This window comes from Monodon monoceros, unplaced genomic scaffold (assembly GCF_005190385.1).
Source record: "Monodon monoceros isolate NGI ecotype Baffin Bay Population unplaced genomic scaffold, NGI_Narwhal_1 Super_Scaffold_1, whole genome shotgun sequence".
Taxonomy (NCBI): domain Eukaryota; kingdom Metazoa; phylum Chordata; class Mammalia; order Artiodactyla; family Monodontidae; genus Monodon; species Monodon monoceros.
Genome location: NW_021703765.1, coordinates 75,961,846 through 75,984,652, shown reverse-complemented (window position 1 = coordinate 75,984,652; position 22,807 = coordinate 75,961,846). Strand labels below are relative to the sequence as shown.

Genomic DNA, 22,807 nt, shown 5'->3' with positions numbered 1-22,807 from the left:
ACATCACCTGGTTTGCTTCTGAGAAACAGCATCTCTCCTTTTCAGGGACCAGAGACTCAGAGAGAAGAGACGTTCTAATGAAGTCTGCTTGATACCCCAAAATAAAATAATAAATTGTGGCTCTTGTCCCCTCCTCCCACCCCCACCCCCTCAACCCTGTGTGAGATGTTGGGTTTCTTCTTCATGAGACATTGTTGAGAAGTCGCAGTGGTTGGAGAGGCGTAGGGGGCAGACTACCTCTGCTCCCCCCACACCCCCCTTTTTTCTCTCCGGGAGGAGGAGGAGGGGAAGGGGGCTTGCAGAGCAAGCGATGGATGAGGAAAACATGACGAAAAGCGAGGAGCAGCAGCCTCTGAGTTTGCAAAAAGCCTTACAGCAGTGCGAGTTGGTCCAAAACATGATAGACCTGAGCATCTCCAACCTGGAAGGGCTTAGGACCAAATGTGCTACTTCCAACGACCTCACACAAAAAGAAATCCGGACCCTGGAGGTAGGTGTTGCCTATGGAAAGAAAGCCATCCTTCCTTCCCTCCCCCTTCTCCCCCACCATCCCCTTTCCCTTGATTCTGTTTGTTGGGGGTGGGGTGGGCGGGTGGGAGGGTAGCAAGGTGGGCACGATTTGGTCTCCTGTGATTTATCTTGCAAAGCCTGCACTGGGTGTCCCTTTACTGTACTGCTGTCGTCGGCGCTTGACTGGGTGGTGGGAGGAGTAGTAGTAACTGTTATTCTTTATTATTATTCTTGCGGCTGTGGTTATCATTCGCTTCCTCTTTGAGGAGTGAGTTCTCCCTTTTTTCCGCTTGTGAATTTGTTTATATGCCACGGGGGCTTGCTTGTGTGCTGGGTAAGACATTAAGGCGCTGCAGAGAACCCACGTGACCTTGCGCATTCTGCAGGTGGTCAAAAGGTGCTTTTTGCTCGCAGAATGGGGCTGCCTGTAAAGATAGACCTCTTCTTTTTCGGCCTCCTTCCCAGCCCCCCTTTTGCTCCTTGGATTTGGTTTGTTTGTTTGCTTGTTTGTTTTCAGTAATGTACATGTCAGGAGGCAAGATGCATGAAAAAGAATTCCCCATTGAGCTACCCATTTCCAGTCAAATCATTTTGATGCAGGGAGCTGTTGCAGGCCTGAAACGTGTTAAAACACAAACAAACAAAAAACAAAAACAACCCTGGATCAGCACACACAGGTGGTGTGGGAAAATACTCTGAATCTCAGTGGGACCGTGCAAAAAGGGGTCAGCAGTTTTATCTTTGGCGTGTTGTAACATTCTCTCCAACAGAACTTGAGGGGGAGTTTGAAGCAATTTCGTGGGGGGGATGGGGGGGTGGATGCAAAGTTACTCAGAAAGAAGATGGCAGAAATTATTTCTTCCGAAGGCCATCTGGTCAAAGGAAGAAGGTTTCAAGAGCTTTAGAAAATGCCTGGCGTCCACGTAATCATTGAGCATCCACGTTGTTCGAAACATCTCTGGGGTTCGACTCACATCCCTCCCTCCAACTGGCCCCGTGCTACGCATGGCTTGATTAGATTTGGGAACTCCCATTAGCTGGTAGTTGCTGGGGGTGGTGGCCATGGGGCTGGGAGGAAAGGAAGGTGGTTCTCCCTGTGGTGGTGCGGGCGTGTGCAGAGCTGGGATGGCCACTAGTTTCCAGCCCGTGTGTTTCCAAGGCCTGAACTCTTTAATCCCTACTGAACCTTTTAGCCCTTGTGCCCCCATTCTAGCCTGGATGAGCATCTATCTCTGGTTCACTTTCAAGTCTTCCTTTTTCCTCCGTGGTTTTAAATTTGGCCGCATGTCAGCAGGCAGGAAGGTCACCAGTTTGAAAGTGGAGTTTGTGTGTGTGTGTGTGTGTGTGTGTGTGTGTGTGTGTGAGTATGCTATTTGCTCCCCTAGAATGCATCTCTGTGTGCACCTGTCATCTGGGAAAATGATCGTCAGAAATGAAATAACGTAAGTATCAAGGGGTAGCAGAGGCGTGGGAATTCTGTGGGGAGGCACACAGGTATTTTCTTTCTCGGCGCTTTGGAGAGCCGTGTAGGCTAGGACTCCGCTGATGGAAGAAAAAGTGTGGGATGCCCTGGCCCAGCCTTCTGTCTCTGTCTGAGCAGTGCCCAAGAGAAGATTCTGTTCAGAATTGCATGTTGTAAATAAATAACCCAAAAGGGCCACCGGAGGTCTCTTCTGTTCCTCTGAGTCAGGAGTCCCAAATGCTAGTTTGTGTATTACTATGTAAGTTTCTCCAGTTTTCTTTTCCTCTTTCCAGCATGCTCCATCCTCTGAGAGCTCCCTGGATCATGGTGATTGTTGTAGTGGGCCACGGATTCCATTGCTTCTTTTCTGCATAGTGGTTTTCTTTTTAAACTGGGGGATGTGGGCATTGGTATGGTGGGAAGTGACAGTTACTGGGAATGCATCTGTTGTTAGTTTCCTAATCCCAGTATGCCACAGAGTGTGCCCACGACTTTATCCATATTGCCCAAGAAAGGATCTTGAGTAGTTATGCCAATTGAGGCTTCCTAGGTCTCTAGGGCTAGGGTGGGGCCTCTGGGGAGGGGCTGATGCCTTAGGGTCCAGGCAAGTGCTGCCAAACCTCTCATAGGTTTTGGATCCACAGTTGTTGTTGTTTTTAAATCCCAGCAGTTGTCAAACTTTATATATCAGAACCACCTGAGGGAGCTTATTAAAAATGCAGATTCTCAGCCTCTAATCCCAGAGATTCTAATTCCGTTGGGATTGGAGGGGGCCTAGGGATCTGCATTTAGTAAACAGTCCAGGTGTTTCTGATGCATGTTTTCATATTGACACTTTGAGAAAGACTAATCTAATAGGAGATAGAGGCCATATTTCAGCTATTTGATGATGACATCTCCCTGCTCACAAACCCTAAAGAAAGTAGTAAATTGAACAGACCATCCCTGAAAACCTTGCCTATAACCCCTGTGGAAACAAAAAACATCTGACATGGACTTAGTCTCCAAGAAGTGTACTTTCCTGATGAGGGAGACAAGGCTAATAATGTGTATGTGAGATAATGATAAAGTCCAAACAGTAATATGGGAGACAGCATGTGGGTCCGTTAGGAATGTGTTCAGCTGCGTGAAATGGAAAATCCACCCAGCGTGGTTAAGTAATTAATGGTTTATTTTTCTCATGTAGCAAGAAGTCTGGAGGTATGTAGCTGCTTGAATTGGCTCAGTGAGTTAATAACATTGGGGCTGATGTCTTTGCGAATTCTCATGGCCTCTTCCTTATGGCCACAAGATGGCCCCTGAAGCTTTAACCATCACACCCAGGTTCAAGGTATGGAAGAGGGGGACCAGGTGAATAGGAAGGAATAAAGGCTTCATATCTCTGTTTGGTTTCCGCAGGACACCTCTGCCTTCCTACCCCTAAGGTGATGTTTCATTATGTCTTCTTTGCCAGAACTGGGTCAGATCACTTGTCCGAGCTGCAAGGCAGTGGGGGTACCACCGTGACTGGTTTAGATAGTTGCAGTCCGTTTCCTGGTTTGACCTGTTGCTACTCCATACAAAATCAGGGTTTTGCTAGCATGGAAGAAGGCATGAAGGGACATTGGGTGGACAGCCAGCAACGCTGGCCACAGTATGTTACCAGGAGGTACTTTGGCAGAGAAGAAACGTCATGAGTTTTGGAGTTAGACCGATGTAGTTTGGCATTCTAGCTTTCCTACTTTATCTTGGCCTAGTGATTTAAATTTTCTGACCCCTGGTTTCATTTTTGGCAAAATGGCAGTGAAGGAATAACATTACCTTCCTCAGAGGTGGTGGTAAGGATGAAGAGGTGAGATTTTCAAGGGCCTGACACTGTCTGTAGCCCAGTGCCTGCAGGTGCTGAATAAATGGTAGCTTCTTTGATGGTGATGATTAGCATTACATGGTGTAGAGTAGATGACACGGAGGGAACAGCTCAGACTGGAGGGAGAGAAGAAGGAGTTTAAGCAGCATTTCCAAAGTATGTTCTGTGGAACCCGAGCATTCTCATTCTTTCAACAAATACTGAAATCCTGGCACTGTACTAGATGCTGGTGGTCAGCAAGTATTCTGAAGGCAAAATAAATCCCATGGTTAACACATTTGGGAAAGGTTGAGGTAAGCAAACGAGATAGGTATCTTGACTGCAGGACTTCTCAGAGCCTTTAATGTGCTGTATTTGTACATTGTGACTCCAAGAGAGGGTAGCGTCTGCGGTGTTTCCTTTTTCCAGAGACATCTCTTGGGCTTGATGTTCCATAGAATGCACCCAGGGAAGCATGTGACGAAGTGGTTAGGGAAGCATCCTTGATTGGGGAGCTGGGGACCCTGAGTGGAGTGAGGTATGGGGAGGGTTTAAATTGCAGCGGGTTGGGGGAGCTCTCTGGGCCAGAACAACAAACCGGATGGAGGCATTCTCCTGCCTTCAAGGGGCAGCTTACAGACCGGCTGGCCCAGAATGGAGAGTACCTGGTAGAGTGTCATAGGAAACGAATTCAGGTTACAAACTCCTGGGGTGTAACTTAGGATCAGGAAGTCAGACAAACAAAGTTTCATCCCTTTGAGAGGGGAGATAGAAATCTTCAAAGGTTTTGGAGTGAGTACAATTAAAAAGTTGTTTCAAGGTTAGTCTGATGGCAGCCTGCAGCAGGGACCAGCAAACTTTTTCTGTAACGGGACAGATAGTAAATCGTTGAGGCTTTGTAGGCCATGTGGTTTCCATCACAACCACTCAGCTCTGCTCTTGTAGCCTGAAGCAGCCACGGACAACCCAGAAATAAATGTTTTCTAATAAAACTTCATTTAGGGTCCCTGAAATCTGAATTTGATATAATTTTCACATGTCACGAAATAGTATTTTCCTTCTAATTTGTTTTTTACATTTAAAAATGTAAAAACTATTCTTCGGTTTCGGGCCTTAAAAAAACAGGTGGTGGGTCAGACTTGGCCCGTGGGCTGTAGTTTGCTGATCCCTGATTTATAGGGTGAGAAATGAACCTGGAGGCACAGAGGCCATCTGAAAGGTGAGTGAGTGGCACTAGGGCTGGTGGGCACTGGCCACGTGCAGCTGGTACTAAGTTGGGTTCTATTTCAGTTAAGTTACAAGTGGAGGTAAATATCAGGGATTGGGTTGGGGGATGGCTAAGTAACAGAATCTCCTATACAGCGAGGGTGTTCTAGCCGTCACATATCTATTATTTGTTCTTTATCTGTTCCATCGCAATGACTGATTATGGTTTGAGAGACCATACCTAGACTTAATTAAGTTTGGGAAACTGGACCTCAGACAATAACGCATTATTTTCAGTGATGCTGTGGGTTGGGATTGGCTGGGCAGTTCTTTGGCTCGTCTTGCAGAGCAGTAGTTCTGGTCATCCGGCAGCTCCACTGAGGCTGAATGGTCCAAGATGGCCCTATTCTTGTGGCTGGTGGTTGGCTAGTGATTGGCTCAGGTACCTCAGTTCTCTTCCACATAGCCTCTCCAGCAGGACAGCCCAGATTTCTTTCTTTCTTTCTTCCTTCCTTCCTTCCTCTCTCTCTCCCTCCCTCCCTTCCTTCCTTCCTTTCTCTCTCTCTCTTTCTTCCTCCCTCCCTCCCTCCCCTCTTTTCTTTCTTTCTTTCTTTTTCTTTCTTTCTTTCTTTCTTTCTTTCTTTCTTTCTTTCTTTCTTTCTTTCTTTCTTTCTTTCTTTCTTTTCTCCCTTCCTTCCTTCCTCTCTCCCTCCCTCCCTCCTTCCCTCCCTCCCTTCCTTCCTTCCTTTCTCTCTCTCTTTCTTCCTCCCTCACTCCCATCTTTTCTTTCTTTCTCTTTTTCTTTCTTTCTTTCTTTCTTTCGCTCTCTCTCTCTCTCCCTCTTTCTTTCTCTCTCTCTCTCTCTCTCTCTCTCTCCTGTCTCTTTCTTTCTTTCACTGAACTACAGTTTATTTACAGTGTCCAGATTTCTTACACGGTGGCAGCAGCAGTGTTCCAAGAAGGCAAACTCCAATTCATAGCCTGTCTTAAGCCTCTGCTTCTGTAACTTTTGCTAATGTCCCACTGGCCAAAGCAAATTATGTGGTTGAGCCCATGGTCAATGTGGGACTTAGTATCCAAGGGTATGGATTCCAGCAGGTGTGGTTCATTGGGGGCCAGTGAACAATCTAACATAACTGAATCACAGCTATGGAAAAAATCCAAAATAAAGCCAAAAGAGCATGGGAAAGAGAGGAAGGGGCGTGGGATGATCAGCAAAGGCCCCCTTGGGGAGGTTTTACTGACCTGAGGAAGCAAGCCATGAAATATCTGGGGAATGCGCAAGTCAGAGGGAACAGCAGGTGCAAAGTTCTTGGGTGGGACTGCGTTCTACATGTTTTGAGAACAGCAAGGAGACCACTGTGTTTGGCGCAGGGTGAGCGGGGAAGGGGTGAGGGGCGCAAGTGGGAGGCAGATGCAGGGCCCCAGTCATAGACGGCTTGGCTGAGATACTCGCACTTTGTTCTAACTATGCAAAGGGTGGGGGACTGACTTATTTAAAAGCTCCTTTTGATTGCTGCAGGGAAAGTAGACTATAGGGGAGAAGAATGGGAGCACGGAGACAAATTGGGAGGTTAGTATGGGAGTCAAAGCCGGGAATGACTGCTTTTATTTTTCTTTTTTGCGATACGCGGGCCTCTCACTGCTGCGGCCTCTCCCGTTGCGGAGCACAGGCTCCGGACGCGCAGGCTCAGCGGCCGTGGCTCACGGGCCCAGCCGCTCCGCGGCATGTGGGATCTTCCCCGACCAGGGCACGAACCTGCGTCCCCTGCATCGGCAGGCGGACTCTCAACCACTGCGCCACCAGGGAAGCCCGGAATGACTGCTTTTGACGCGAGTGATGGTGGGGAGATGGAGCAAATGGCCGGTCGCAGACGGTCACGTGCATGGGAGGTGCGCGTGAATCGGATGTCGGGGGTGAAGGAAAATAAAGAACCTAGGATTATTCCTACGTGTTTGGCAGAAGAACTAAGTGAATGGCGGTGTCATTATCTGAAGTGTGAAGACCGGGGGTGGATTAGGTTGGGCTTGACAATGAAGTCCTGTTTAGACATTTACGTTTGTGAAGTAGACAGTTGGGTATGTGAGCCTGGAGACTTGAGGAAGGCTAGAGGTATGAGGTTCACCTAACACGTCAGGAGCATCTTTTCATCTTATTAAGTAGTATTTTTAATGGCTGCATAGTGTTACATGGCTGTTGCATAATTTATCTAACTTATTTAATTCTGTCAGATGTGTATGTTTATCATGTTCCATTATTATAAATAATACTGTAGTAGACATCATTGTGGCTTGTAGTCATCCTTGCCTTTGATTCCTAGAAGTGAAATATTGCTGGATCCAAGGATATGCAAAGTTTCCAGACTTTTGATAGGTTTTGCCAAATTACCTTTCACCCACAGTGTGGGAAAGGGCCCGTTTTTCCCTATCCTCAGTCTGAATTTATGTTTTGTTTTATTTTTTGGTTGCCTGTGCTTTGATGACCAAGAGCTCTGGGTTAAGGAGGCAGTTGTCTTAGGCCTAAATCTCGTCTTTCCTGTTTGCACTTGGGAAGGACCTGGGAACCTGCGTTGGTGAGAGCAGCACATGGTTTTCCATGCACAGCACCCAGCCTGCGGCGACCCAGCCTCTGCCTTGTTCTCATAGAGACATGGGTGGGACGTGGTCTCAAACTTCTGAGTCAGTGGCAAGAGTTACTTCTGAAGGGTTCTCTACCCCCTCTGGGGTTTTAGGGTGGGTTCTACTAGGGAGCTCTTATCCTTCTTCCAATGGGCGGGAAACTGAGGACTCTTCCTTGTCTCCCTGAGGACAGGTCATTTTCTGGGCTCCCCTCTCCACCCCCCTCGCCAGGCTCTACCTTTTGGGACCTCCCTTCCCCCTTGCTGCTCTGGAGCTGGGGAATGGAAGGTGTTCCGAAGCTGAGGAAGCCGAGGGGGACATGGCAACTGGGAGGGAGGATGGAGAAGCTGAAGGGTGGGGAGGGAAAAGGGACAACAGTGGGAGAAAAGCCAGAGCGTAGCGTGATTTTCTTGGGCAGGGTTTCTATGACCCTTGGAATGTCTCTCCAGTGGGGAGTGACCGTAACTGTAGTTGTTCCTGTTTTACAAGCCAGTGGACTGAGGTTTAGAGTCACTGATCTGACCCAAACTGCAAATTCAGGCAGCCACGGTTCCAGGAAGAGGTTGACTGCTTCTCCCTGGAGTCCCCAGAGGTGGCCTGGCCTGGAAGAAAAGAAAGCAAAGATGAGAGCAAATAGAGGCGAAGGAGGAAGCATAGGTGATAAGGGCAGTGTGATCAGAGGTGAGAGCTGTGGGATTAATGAGAATCCTAGTGATGGAATACTCTGCCACTCATGTGCTCTCATTGGTGACCATGCCAGATGATGATTGAAGAGAAATGCAGAACTGATGGAGACACAGTAGGGCATCTACAGAGACAAGGAAAGATGAGAAAAAGAGAGGGAGACATTTTATTTTTTTTATTATTATTTTTTAAAAAGTCTTATTTATTTAATTTTGGCTGTGCCAGGTCTTAGTTGCAGCATGCACGTGGGATCTAGTTCCCCGACCAGGGATCAAACCCGGGCCCCTTGCATTGGGAGCGCAGAGTCTTACCCACTGGACCACCAGCCAGGGAAGTCCCCAGAGGGAGGGATTTTAGACCTGAGAGGTCCCATATGCCAGCCACTTGCCACATTGACTGTTAGTCAGTTGAAATGTGGCAAGCTCTAAGTGAACTGTGCTATTATTATAAGATACCCCCCAGATCCCAAGCTCTTAGAAAGAATAGAATGCAAAATATCTCATTGGTATTCTTTTACATTGACAACTTGTTGAAATGATGCTATTTTAGATATATTGGGTTAAATAAACTATGTTAAAATTGATTTCACCTGTATCTTATTTTGTCCCTGGGGTTATTAGAACATTTTAAATGACACAGGCAGCTCACTGTATATTTCACTTGGTCAGCGCTGCTCTTGAGCATCGAGGTGATTTCTGTGTTTTGCCATAATGGAAATCTTGTTCTTGATAAAGACTGAAAGCACGGGCCCCCTGGAGTTTCTAGGCAGCCATCGATTAAAGCTGTGGATGCGTTCCAAAGATGGATGTCTTCGATTTCCCTGGACCAGGAAAAAAATAAGATGAAGACTCAGAAATAATAACATAATTGAGTCCCTGGAAATTTGGGTGGGTGCTCGAAGCAGTAGAGCCAAGTAGTTGGGAGGGTGTGGGCTACACAGTAAGACTGCTTGGATCCCAGTCTGAATTCAGGATCTACTAGCTATGTAACCCTGGGCAAATGAGCTCTCCTTCCTGAGCCTCAGTTTCCTTGCTTATAAAATTGGGACAGTGTTTTACATGGGGTTGTTACGGTGATTCAATGGAATCATGCATTAAAAAGCCGAGCAAAGTCCCCGACACATAGCAAATGCTTAATAATTGTTAGCTTTGGCGGTTTTGATGATCATACTCTCTGTAGCTTGTCATAGGGAGGTTAGGGTGCTTCAGCCCTGAGGTGGTGGGTGGGGTGTTTCAGCCATCCAGGGAGGTACCAGTTCATTTATTCGGTCATTGTTAACTGAGCCCCCAGCGTGTGAGAAGCAGGGAGAAGACAGCAAGACGTGAGAAGGCGAAGCCCATGGAGGCCTTCTATGGGATAATGGCACACCTGCTGGGCCGCAGGTGACATAAGCGAACAAGATTCTCATACCAGGTGTGCATCTTCGAACTGCTCACAGATGACTCTCTTCCCATCAGTGCCTGGCAGGCTTTAGTCTTTAAACAATTTGCTCGTCATAAACTCCAAGTTGGATAACAAAATGCCAGTTATGGGGTTGGGCCTTAAACTCCTGAACTTGTCTCAAGCTTGTGCGGTAAAGAGAAGAGTCAGAAGCTGTGATATCCAAGTGCTTCACAGGACCCTGAGAGGTTGTGTAGGCCCCCTCCTGCCCCGGGTCCAGATTCGGCTTTGCGATTTGGGGCGAGCGCTACTTCACAAAGCAGCCTTTTAAAAACTGCATTTTTTTTTTATTGTGGTAAAATATATATAACATGAAATTTACCATTTTAACTATTTTTAACTGAGCAATTCAGTGGCGTTAAGGACTTTCACGGTGTTGTGCAACCATCATCACTATCCATCTGCAGAACTTTTTCATCACCCCAAATAGAAATTCTGTACCCATTAAACAATATCTCCCCCTGCCCCCAGCCACATGGTTACCTCTATTCTGTGTTCTGTCTCTGTAAATCTGACTATTCTAGGCGCTACCTCATGTAACCTGAATCGTACACTATGTGTCTTTGGTGTCTGGCTCCTTTAACGTAGCACAGTGTTTCTGAGGTTCATCCATGTTGTAGCCGGTATCAGTGTTTCATTCCTTTTTATGGCTGAATAATATTCCATTGTATTGACAGACCATGTGTTGTTTATCCATCCTGTGTTGATAGACACTTGAGTTGCTTTCATCTTTTGACTACTGTGAATAATGCTGCTATGAACATTATTGTACAAGTATCTGTTTGATTCCCTGCTTTGAATTCTTTGGGGTTACGTATCTAGGAGTGGAATTGCTGGGTCATATGGTAATTCTATACTTAATTTTTTGAGAAACATTCATACTGTTTTCCACAGTGGCTACACCATTTTATATTTCCACCAACAATGCACAAGGTTTCCAATTTCTCTACATCCTTGGCAATACCTACTCTTTTCTGGTTTTTTGACTATAGCCATCCTAGTGGGTATGAAGTGGTATCTCATTGTGGTTTTGATTTACATTTCCTTAATGACTAATGATGGTAGGCATCTTTTCATGTGCTGATTGGCCATTTGTATATCCCCTTTAGAGAAATGTCTATTCAAGTCCTTTCGTAAGTCAGCCTTTTGATATGGGTGAGTTATAAAGGTTAGAATTATCCTCCTTCTGTTGGCTTGGATCTACTCTCTGATGTCTTTTATCCTTTGGTTCTACTCTTTGGAGGAGAGCGAATAAGGCCAGTCCTTCCTTTGGCTGACAAAAGTCTCAAGTAGAGTTTGCATTTAGATCTGGAACCTACCAAGTAGAGATGAGAGATAGCCATGTCCACAGATTCCTGACAAGTCTCCAACCCAAATTTTGCAGCCGCTGTCTCCCTGCTTTGTCCTGTCTGAGTTCCATTCTTATAGAATTTTGGATTCTGGGGTCTCTGGCGATGATAAATTTCCCTTTGTCTGTGCACCAATCCTACCCAGAGTATCATGCCCATCAGAAATAGTCATGAATGTGCCTCTTTGTGCCCATCCACAAAGGCCCTGCGATGGTGCCTTGGGCAGGGTTGGGTGGCATGCACTTGAGCAATGAGGCGAATAGACAGGTATAAAAAAGAACCCATCAAGTGGGGCATCCAGGGGCTTCATTTTTATTAGGTAGGAGGTAGAGCAAGGTTAGATGCCACTTTTTGTATTTTTATGCTTATCTGACTTGGAGAAACAGTGCTTTGTGATAAACCCAAAAAACAATATTATCCTTTTAATATGTTGCTATACTATTATTTTAATATGTTGCTGGATTTGATTTGTTAGAATTTTGTTGAGGATTTTTGTATCTGTTCATGAGGGATATTGTCTGTGGTTTCCTTTTTCATGCCATCTTTGTTTAGTTTAAGTATCAGGGTAATACTGGCCTTATAAAATGAGTTTGGAATTGTTTCCTCTACTTCTGTTTCCTGGAAGAGACTGTGTAGAATTGGTGTTATTTCATCTTTAAATGCTGATAGAATTCCCCAGTGAAACTATCTGGACTAGAGATTTATTTTAATTTAATTTAATTTTTTTGCAGAAGGTTTTAAACTACAACTTCAATTTCTTTAATTTATTCTTGGGTGAATTTTAGGACTTTGTGGCTTTCAAGGAATTGGTACATTTTATCTAAATTGTTCAATTTACATACGGAGAGTTGCTCATAGTATCGCCTTATTATCCTTTTGTGTCTGTGGGGTGTGTAGTAGTGTCACCTCTTTCATTCCTGATGTTGGTAATGTATATTCTTTCTCCTTTATTCTGTGTTAGTCTGGCTAGAGGTTTATCAATTTTAGCCATATTTTCAGAGAACTAATTTTTAGCTTCATTTATTTTCTCTATTTTTCTGTTTTAACTTTTACTAATTTTTGTTCTTCTTATTATTTCCTTTCTCCTGCTGGCTCTGGGTTGATTTTGCTCTTCTTTTTTCTATTTTCTTGAGGTGGATGCTTAGACTGTTGATTTGAGACCTTTCTCCTTTTCTAATATAAGTATTTGTTGCTGTAAATTTCCCTTGAAGGATTACTTTAACTGCATCCCACAAATTTTGTTATATTATATTTTTATTTCCCTTTAGCTCACAGTATTTTATAATTTCTTTTGAGGCTTTTTCTTTGATGCATATATTCATCAAATTAAATGATATTTGATGTCATTTAATTTCCAAGTATTGGGGATATTTCCTGTTATCTTTGACTAACAGTTTAATTCAATTATGTCAGTGAACACATTTTATATTATTTTACTTCTTTTAAAATGTTTAAGGTTTATTTTATCACTTAGACCATATTCTCTCTTGGTGAATGTAGCAGGTATACTTGAAAAGAATGTGAATTCTGCAGTTGATGGGTGCAGTGTTGTATAAATGTCAATTAGATCCAGTTGGTCGATAGTGTTAAGTCCTCTATATCCTTGCTGATTTGCTCTCAAGTTTTATTGATTACACAGAGGGGAGCGTTGTCCATTTCTCCTTGTAGTTCCATCTTTTTGCTTTCATGTATCTTGAGCTGTTTGTTAAGTGTATATGCATTTGGGATGGTTGTTTTCTTGGCGACTTCACCCTTCATCATTATGTAAAGTTACTATTTATCCCTGGTAATTTTCCTTGCTCTGAAAACTATTTTCTTTGATATTAATATAGCCACCCCAGCGTTTCTTTTTTTAGGTTTTTAAAAGTTGAGGTAAAATTCACATAACATAAAATTCACCATTTAAACTCTTTTGAAGTATACAACTGAATGCTTTTTAATATATGTGCAATGTTGTGCAACCATTTCCCCTATCTAATTTTAGAACATTTCCATTACCACACATGCAAAAACAAAACAAAACAAAACAAAAACCCCCCAACAACCAAAAAACCAAAACTAAACCTTGTACCTATTAGCAGTCAATTTCAGTGTTCCTGTCCTCCATCCCCTGGCAACCATTAATCTATTTTCTGTTGCTATGGTTTTTCCTAGTCTGGGTATTTCATATAAATGAAATCATACAGTATGTGGCCTTTTATGTGTGCCCTCTTTCACTTAACATAAAGTCTTCAAGGTCCATCCATGGTGTAACATGTATCAATAATTTGTTCCTTTTTATGGCTGAATAATATTCCATCATATGGATAAACCCATTTTGTTTATCTGTCCGTCAGTGGACATTTGGATTGTTTCCACCTTGTGGCTATTTGTGAATAGTGCTGCCATGATCATTTGTTTGGTTAAGAGGATGGGGGCATTTGGGGAGGAAACTGTTTTGCTTCTGCTAAAAACTAAAGAAACGTGTCCCCAGGTTCAGGCTGCCATGCAGTTAGGAACTCTAGAGCTGGAAGTTCCTTCCACACCCTTTGTGGTTGTATGTGATGGTCTCTGTGACATTTCCCTGGAGCTCTTGCAGGTACTCGGTTGGCTCTTCAGGTTACACATGCCAGGTGATGAATCGTTCACACTGACTTCAGAAATGGAACTCATTAAATAAAATAGTCATTTAAGAGACATTTATAGCCATTAAAGCAAAGCATATTCACTCTAGAAAAAAATAGAATATGCATTTAATCAAAAAGAAAAATGAACACACTTATAATCCCACCACCCACAGATCAACATTGTTAACATCTTGTTATAGAGTCTTATAGGTTTTTCTGCATGCAAACATGTACTTTCATATGACTTTTAAGAACAACTATATTTTATTTATTTCATAGTCTCCTCTTATTTGTTTCTTTTTCCTCTTAAAATTTGACTTAAGACATGAATGTCTTTCCCTGCCAAAACCATTTTTTAAATAGCATTTCAAATGGCTGGTAACACTCCAGCATAAAGATGTAGCATAATTGAGTTAAACAACCCCCTTTAGTGAGTTAGATTATTTCTGGTTTTTTGCTCTCATAAACACAGCCTTAGTGACTACTTTTGAAATGAAGTCTTTGTAAAGCATTCTTATTTGTTTCCTTAAGAAATATACCTAGAAGTAGAATTACTGCGTGCTTGTAAAGCTTTTTCTCACATATGGCCAAATGGTCCTTTAGGAAGAGTGTACCCGTTTATAACCCTCTCAGACTTTACGAGAGCAGAGTTTGTGGCTTTGCATCTTCAGGAATGACAACTGTGAGAGGTAAATGTTTCCAGCAAATCTGTGACTTAATAAAAAATATGTAAAGTCACTTTACTAGCGAATCCACTCGTGATGAGCTAAGAAACTTGGGGCGGGCTTGGTTTTTAAAAATACATACTTTCAGTTGAAATAAATACAGAGTTAGAATCGTGTCAACGACAAGGAAGCCTAATTTAAGGTGAAATTTTTCTGAAGTGACATCAGAAAGTGATGTGAGTTTTACAGATGAGGCTGTGTGATTTCCAGGGATCACACAGTTAGTTGTTTTCTGGGACCAGGCAGGGAACCCACAGAAGAAAAATAGGCCAGGGGCAGGATACTTGGGAGGAGACATAAGGCTCATGGTGAACTGGAGAGCATATGTCACATCTACAGATGTCAATGTTGCCAATGGGTCGTATGTAAGCCTCATTTTATCATGGAATTTCCATTTTCTAGCAGAACTCAGAAATCAAAACTATAAGTAAAAAGCAGACATTGACTCATTATTATTTAAGAACCTCACCATTCTTTCCCTTAATATGTTTAAACAATGTTGGATAAGGAAAAGGAAGGTACAGATAATCAATGCTATTGAAGTAATGTCTCACTGCTGTTTCAAATTGTTTTTTCTAATCCTACCCATCCATAAGTTGAAAAAAATTGAGGTTGTATTGTTTAGTCTGGAGAAGATGGGGTAACCAACTACTTGTTGATTTTATGATCTTTGCTTATTGGGAGGCTGTTCTCAATCACCAGTGAGGACAAAGTTAGAGATATGACTGGGACCAGACAATCACACACACACACACACACACACACACACACACACTTCAAACCTATACAAAGGTAGGGAGAATAGCATAATGGACCCTTACGTACCCATCATAAAAATTCAACAAGTATCAAATTATGGCCAATCTTCTCCCCCTACCCCATCCTCCCTGGATTATTTTGAAGCAATTCCTAAGACATTGTAACATTTCATCCTCAAATATTTCAAATGTATATTTCTGTTAAATACAAAGTACTCTGTTTTAAGCATAACCAGACTCCTATTATCACACCAATAATTCCTTAGTCAGATATTTCTCTAAATAACAAATCAAAGTATTTATACACAAAAGAGAGCTGCACTTCTCAAAGCAGCCATGGTAGAAGGCATCTGTCCCAGCTCTGCTGGCGTTACTTAAGACATTCTTGAAAACCATCTTCAGAGTCACCTTACAGGAAAACAAGTCTCTTTATTTTTTTCTTGACCCTAAATGGTGGCTCTCAAGATGGAAGGCTACCATCTTGACTTGGCTTGACCCACTCCTGATGACTTTTGTCCCTTTATAGCAAATAAATAGGCACTCAAAGAACAAGCCGTGTTGCCCTTGAAGATTCTCCTGACAGCATTCTGGGCACCGTGACTGGGAGGAAACCCAAGAAGAGTCATAGCTTTGATGTTAGGATAAGCCTTCAGCCATTTCCAATGTCTACCCTGAAAGGGGACCTGGTTGATTAGCTTCCACATTCATTCACTCATTCATTCATTCCACTTTGTGTTAAATGCATTAGACATACAAAGGAGACTGGAACAACGTCTTGCCCATATGGGGCTTAAGATGTATAAATATGTACAGCACATAAGGTGCTGTTCTAGGTACTGGGACCTGGAATATACTGCCTCATGGATCTAGTTATATGATGTTAAAGCTAAGACCTGAAGGACAATAGAGTTACCCTGAGTTGAGGAAAGGCTGTTCCAGGTAGAGGGACAGTATGTGCAAAGGCCTAGAGGTAGAAGACAGCCTGGGTCTTCTGAGCGACCAGATGGAGCCCAACATGGCTGGAGTACCGAGTGCTTCAGGCCCATTTGAAGGCAAGGGGATGGGGCAGCACTTTTTCCTTTCTCTAAACTAGGTTCCTTTGCATCTTCTTCCTGCCTCATCTCCTCATTATAGAAAAATGAGGCAGTCTCATTTGCCAAATTGAATAAAACTCTCTATGATCACCATTTCTCAAGTACATTTTGAAAGCATAACATGAGTTTTTTGGTCCCCTAAGGTGGAGGCAGGTTCTTTAACTCCATAACAAACACAAGCCATCCCATAATAATAACAGATGGGCAAGGCCTTGGGAAGGGTGGGCTGGAGGGAGGGAAAATAAAGCCAGGAGAGAAAGAGGTGGTGAAATGGAAATACATTTTCAATCCCATGCTTTGTGGTTTATTATTAACAGCAGTGCAGAAAATGTCTCCACAGAATTATAAAAAGTTCATTAGTAGCATGCTACAGGTTCGAGAAGCTGGTCATTGATCAGATTAACGATAATGAGAGCAGTCTTATATTAACTCAGATTAAGAGGAGGACTCTTCCCCCTACTATTCAGTCATACATGTATAATCACATTTCCTCACAGCCAGTCGCCCTTAGTTTTCTGCTAAGATGGGAACTAGGGTCTTTGCAAAGGTAGAACCAGGACGGCAGAGGGTAGGCTGAACCCAGATGCCACCTTGAACCTTGGGTCTGATGGAGGAAGAGACTCTGGACCCTCCCCTGTGCTCCAGCTTTTGTCTAATCTCCCAGAGGCTGCCCTTCTATTTTTCAGACCTGTTTCCTTCCTCCTGGGCCTGTTATCCCAACTCATGATTTCCTAGTGTTGAGCCCGTACAACATGCCATGCGATGTTCTAGGTGCTAGAGATACATCTGGGTGTAAAACAGGCAAAGAGCCCTGATGTTGGGTAGCTCACATTCTAGTTGGTGGAGACATACAGTAAATAAACATGAAGAAAAGGAAATGTCACCTTTTCCACCTACATGGAAAAGGTGACATTTGACCAAAGACTTAAAGGAAACAAGGGAGCCATCCATGAATCTGTCTGGGGCAGGGGAAGAGCACTTAGAGTGAGGCAACAGCTCATGCAAAGGCCCTGAGGCCTTGGAGGAAGCTTGTGTGACTGGAGTGGAGTGTTGAGGATAAGGTCAGAGCAGCAGAGTGGGACCAGGTCAGTAGGGTCTTTTAGACCAGTGTAAAGATTTTTTACTAAGTGCAGTGAGGTGCACTGGAGGATTTTGAGCAGAGGAGTAACATGATCTGACTTGAGTTTTAATAGCATCCTTCTAACTAATAGACTGTAGGGGGCAAGAGTAGAAGCAGGTAGATGAGTTAGAAGACTATCATGGAGAGAGACGATGGTGGCTCACCCCAGGCTGGTGAGCCGTGGTTGGATTTTGGATATATTTAGAAATTACAGCAAATAGGATTTCCAGATATTTTTGACCCTGCCTGTTGATTGATGTAAAAAATGATGACGTTTACTGGTTGCGTTAACCCGAACTCTTTTGGTCGCAAGTGACAGAAACGTACCTCAAATTGCTTATGCAAAAATTGGGAGTTCTTTGGCTTATGTAACTGAGAAGTCTATGGGTCATTATTAGCTTCAGCATGGCTGGATCCAGATACTTAAAGAATACAGGCAAGGGCCTCTATCTCCACCTCTCAGCTCTGCTTTCTTTCTCTGTTGCTTTCATCCAGTCTTTCTATCACTTTTAGCTACTATGGAGGAAGAGCCTCCTTATTTCCCAGGAGCTGCAACAAATGTCTGGGGTATCCTTTTCACTGGTCAGGCTTGATTCATTTCTGTACTCCTCCTCTCTACAGGAGGGCACAGCATTCTCAGAGATCGATCCTGGAACCAGGGCGGAAGGTCAGTTCTTCCCAAGCTTCATGGACCAAGCAGGGGTGTTCTAACCAAAAGCTTGGATGGAGGGAACACTAGATTCTGTTGTCCCAATCCTTAATCCAGAATTCCAGCAGATATAGGACATTCTGAGGAGGGTATAAGGAGCAAAAGGGTAAAACATACCCTGGGAATGTTGAGATGCTCATAGTGGGGTGTTTCAGAGATTTTTTAACTCAGTGTTCACAGAATCAGTGGATTTACCTAATAGCCTTACTCTGTGAGTCTACTCTGGGACCAAGACACTTTGCTTCCAGTGTGTTCTCATGACTGGCCTCCCTTTCAAGGTGGGCCATATATCTCTCATGGGACAGCGAGTAGATGGAGAGCTAGAACACAAGGTATGGGTCCCAGCTCCGCCACCCTCTTGCTGCTGATTTGGGCAAATTACATAACTTTACTGAGCCACAGAGGATATTGGCAGGATCAAAGGACAGACACTTTTTAAAGCGCTTGGGGGAAATTCCCTAGTGGTCCAGTGGTTAGGACTCTGAGCTTCCACTGCAGGGGGCGCGAGTTCAGTCCCTGGTCAGGGAACTAAGATCCTGCATGCCATGCAGCGTGGCATAAATAAATAAAATAAAGCGCTTGGGAAACTGGACCCACAAGTCAGGGCCTTGGCTGTATTGTTTTGTGTTTGCTGATCATGGGGTTGCCAGATAAAATATAGGATGCTCAGTTAAACTTGCATTTTATATAGATAATGAATACTTTTCTGGTATAAGTATGCCCAAATATTGTATAGGACATACTTACAAAAATTATCATTGTTTATCTGACATTCAGATTCAGCTGAATATTCTTTTATTTGCTAAACCTGGCAGTGCTGGGTGATCATGACAAGGGAAACGTGTTATTCTTACTGATTGCTCATGACTATCTCCTGACAAACAATTCATGCGAGGACCAGGAACATTCTCTAAACTGTAGATATCACTAGTGTTTTCAGATTGGACATGAATGAACTTTTTGTTCTCTTTTTGGACTATGGGTTTATGGCTAAGTTTGAATTCTTGAATTTGACTATGTCAAGTTCATGTATGTCCATCCTATAATACCACATTTTGAAATTCTCATTTTAAGATAGGTTTAAGTTTTGGGTAACAGTGTTGGCTCTTCCAGCTATGAGCCATAACCATGGGCTTAATCTTCTCTGCGTCTCAGTTTTCCCATCTGTACAAATAGGAAGATGACAGTACTTACCTCATAATGTTGTTATGAGGATTGGCTAATATATGCAAAACGTTTAGCTCAGTGTCTAGCACATAAAAAGAGCTCACTAAGTGTTAGCTGCTGCAGTTATGGCAAATCTCTAGAAATTAATCTGGCTGGTCCAGAATAATTTGTGTTTGGTTTTCCAAATTAACTTATCAGCTCCATGTGGAAAATTTGGGATTGAATTGTCCTTATGGCTCAGGCTTCATGCTTACCAGATCAAACCCTTGAAGCAGAATAACAAGGTGCAGTTTTGAACTTGACATATACGGGCAGCTATGAGCTCCAAACTGGGGGAAGGGGGAGAAATGAGGAGGGAGAAATAACAGTGATTTGGACTGTTGTTCCTAGGCTTGGTGGGCATGATTTTGGCAGTCTTAGCTCAAGGTTTTGCCCCAAATTCAAGCAGGCATGCCCTGTTTAGCAGGGGGGTTGGGTGTAGGAGCATGACTTGGATCCAGGCCATGGAGACGTGCTCCTTTTTGAGTCATTTTCTGCAGCTCCTGTTTCTAACTATTTCTGTCCATTCCTCACCTGCAAACCCTGGGCAAATGCCGGGGTTGAGTACAGATGAGCTCCTGGTCATCAGAAGTGTTTGAGGGCTGCCCAAGATCAGGGTCTGGACAGGGCCCGCCCAAGGTTCATGCTGTGTGTTATGCATGCTTCTTTCTCCTCAGGATTATTTAACATGGAAATGTTTTCAAGCTTGGTGTTTTTATCCAAATGCCGTTGTGAGAGAAAAGTTTTTAGATGACTGTGGGAGACACAGCGGCTGAAGTCTCTGCTCTGCAAGACTCTTGTAGCTCCTTAAAAAGAGCATGCTTGGGGGCTATGAAATTTCAGAGGCAGATCAAAATGTGCTGGTGCCATATGTATATGTATAACTGATTCACTTTGTTATAAAGCAGAAACCAACACACCATTGTAAAGCAATTATACTCCAATAAAGATGTAAAAAAAAAATATATATATATATAAGGGAAAAAAAAATGTGCTGGTGCATACTGAATCCAAACACTCACCTGAGCTTCAGGTACATGGCTCCCCACAGTGTGGCCCACAGACAGGTGGCATCGGTGCCACTTGGGAGCTGGTTAGAAAAACGCAGAGTTTCAGGCTCTGGCTCAGACTAATTGAATTGCATTTTAATACAATCAGGTGATCTGTGTGCACATAAAAGTTTGTGAAGCACCAGTCTAATCCTTAGAACAACTCCAGTATTATTGATTCCATTAAAATTTTTTTCTTGTGGTAAAATATACATAATATTTATTATTTTAACCATCGGTAAGTGTACAATTCAGTGATGTTAAATACATTTACAGTATGGTGTAGTCATCACCACTATCTATACCCAAAACCTTTTCATCATTACCAAGAAAAACTCTGTAACCATTAAACAATAACTCCCCCTTCCCTGCCTCTTCCAGTCCCTAGGAACCTCTATTCTACTTTTGGTCTCTATGAATTTGTACATCCTAGGTATTTCATATAAGTAGAGTCATACAATATTTGTTCTTTTGTGTCTGACTTATTTCACTTAGCATAATGCCTTTCAGGTTCATCCATGTTGTTATGTGTATCATCACCTCATTCCTTTTCAGGTCTGCATAATATTCCATTGTATGGATAGACCACATTTTATTTATCCATTCATCTGTTGATGGACACTGACGAGTTGTTCCTGCCTCTTTTTAAAAAATATTAATTTGTTTGTTTATTTATTTATGCTATGCTGGGTCTTAGTTGCGGCATGCAAGGTCTTTGTTGCTGCATGCAGGATCTTTTAGTTGTGGCATGCGGGCTCCTTAGTTGCGGCATGCGGGATCATTAGTTGCGGCATGCAGGATCTTTTAGTTGCGGCATGCGGGCTTCTTAGTTGTGGCATACGGGTTTCCTAGTTGTGGCATGAGGACTCTTAGTTGCAGCATGCATGCAGGATCTAGTTCCCTGACCAGGGATAGATCCCTGGCCCCCTGCATTGGGAGTGTGGAGTCTTACCCACTGGATCACCAGGGAAGTCCTCTGTTCCTGCCTCTTGACTATGGTGAATAATGCTCCTATGAATATTCATGTACAAATATCTGTTTGTACTTTCCCTGCTTTCAATCCTTTAGGATGTATTCCTAGGAGTATTAACTCCATTTACACATGAAGAAATTGAGATGCAGAGATGTGAAGGGACTCGTCTCAAGTCACACAGCTGCTGGGTGGTGGTGCTGGGTTTCTGCATTTAGTCCCTTCCATTGAACCCAGAGGCCACATGCATCCTTAAAGAGAAAGACAAGTGTTTTTCTTCCTTTCTAAGGGATGACAACATGGCCTGGTGGTAAATATTGGGCTTTGGGGTCTTCCAGATCTGAGTTCAAATCCCACCATTTGCTCTTGCTAAGTTTAGTGTCTTGGACACATTACTTATCCAGTCTTAAGCTCTATTTTTTTAATCTGTAAAATCAAAATGCCTACAATGGAAATTGCTGTGAGAATTAATGGGAAAAAGTAATTCAAGTGCCTGGTTGTAAATATTCAACAGATATTATTTACCATTAAAAATAAGGAGATTCCTGGGAATTCTCTGGCAGTCCAGTGGTTAGGATGCCACACTTTCACTGCCGAGTGAAATCCCTGGTCGGGGAACTAAGATCTCACAAGCTGTGTGACGTAGCCAAAAAAAAAAAAAACGGGGGTTCCTTACAACATTAAACATAGATATACCATATGATCCAGGAATTTCACTTCTGGGTGTATACCCAACAAGATTGAAAGCACGGACTCAAACAGATACTTTTACATGAATATTCATAGAAACATTGTTCACAATAGCCAAGAGGCAGAAATAACCTGTGTCCATCAACGAATGAATAAATAAACAAAATGTGGTATATCCATACAATGGAATATTATTTTGCCATGAAAAGGAAGTACTGATAAATGCTACAACATGGATGACCCTTGAAAGCATTATGTTAAGTGAAATAAACCAGACACAAAATGATTAATACTGTCCTTTTCCACTTTTTTTTTTTTTTTTTTTGCCGTACGCGGGCCTCTCACTGTTGTGGCCTCTCCCGCTGTGGAGCACAGGCTCTGGACGCGCAGACTCAGCAGCCATGGCTCAGGGGCCCAGCCACTCTGTGGCACGTGGGATCCTCCCGGACCGGGGCACGAACCCGCGTCCCCTGCATCGGCAGGCAGACTCTCAACCACTGCGCCACCAGGGAAGCCCCCCTTTTCCACTTTTATGAGATACCTGGCATTGTCAAATTCATAGAGGCAGAAAGTAGAATCTCTGGAGCTGGGAGAGAGGGAAATGGGGAGTTACTGTTTAATGGGTACAGAGTTTCAGTTTGGGAAGATGAAAAGATTCTGAAGACGGATGGTGGTGATGGTTGCACAACAATATGGATGTGCTAAACCGTACACTTAAAGGTGGCTAAAATGATATACTTTGTTATATATATTTTACTACAGTATTAAAAAATTAAGAAAAGGAA

The 22,807-nt window shown here is 43.2% G+C and overlaps 1 protein-coding gene across 3 annotated transcripts in view; it reads left to right on the top strand.

Moving 5' to 3' along the window:
• KSR2 (kinase suppressor of ras 2) overlaps positions 1 to 22,807 on the top strand; it is a 400,523-nt gene that overhangs the window by 125 nt on the left and 377,591 nt on the right. For 2 of the 3 annotated variants that reach the window (XM_029234459.1, XM_029234465.1), the window contains exon 1: positions 227 to 490. The exons of the other annotated variant lie outside the window; for it this stretch is intronic. In XM_029234459.1, the coding sequence (XP_029090292.1) occupies positions 311 to 490 (180 nt within the window). In that variant the 5' untranslated portion in view covers positions 227 to 310. Of the gene's footprint in view, positions 1 to 226; positions 491 to 22,807 lie in introns of those variants that run through there. 3 annotated transcript variants of the gene reach the window in all.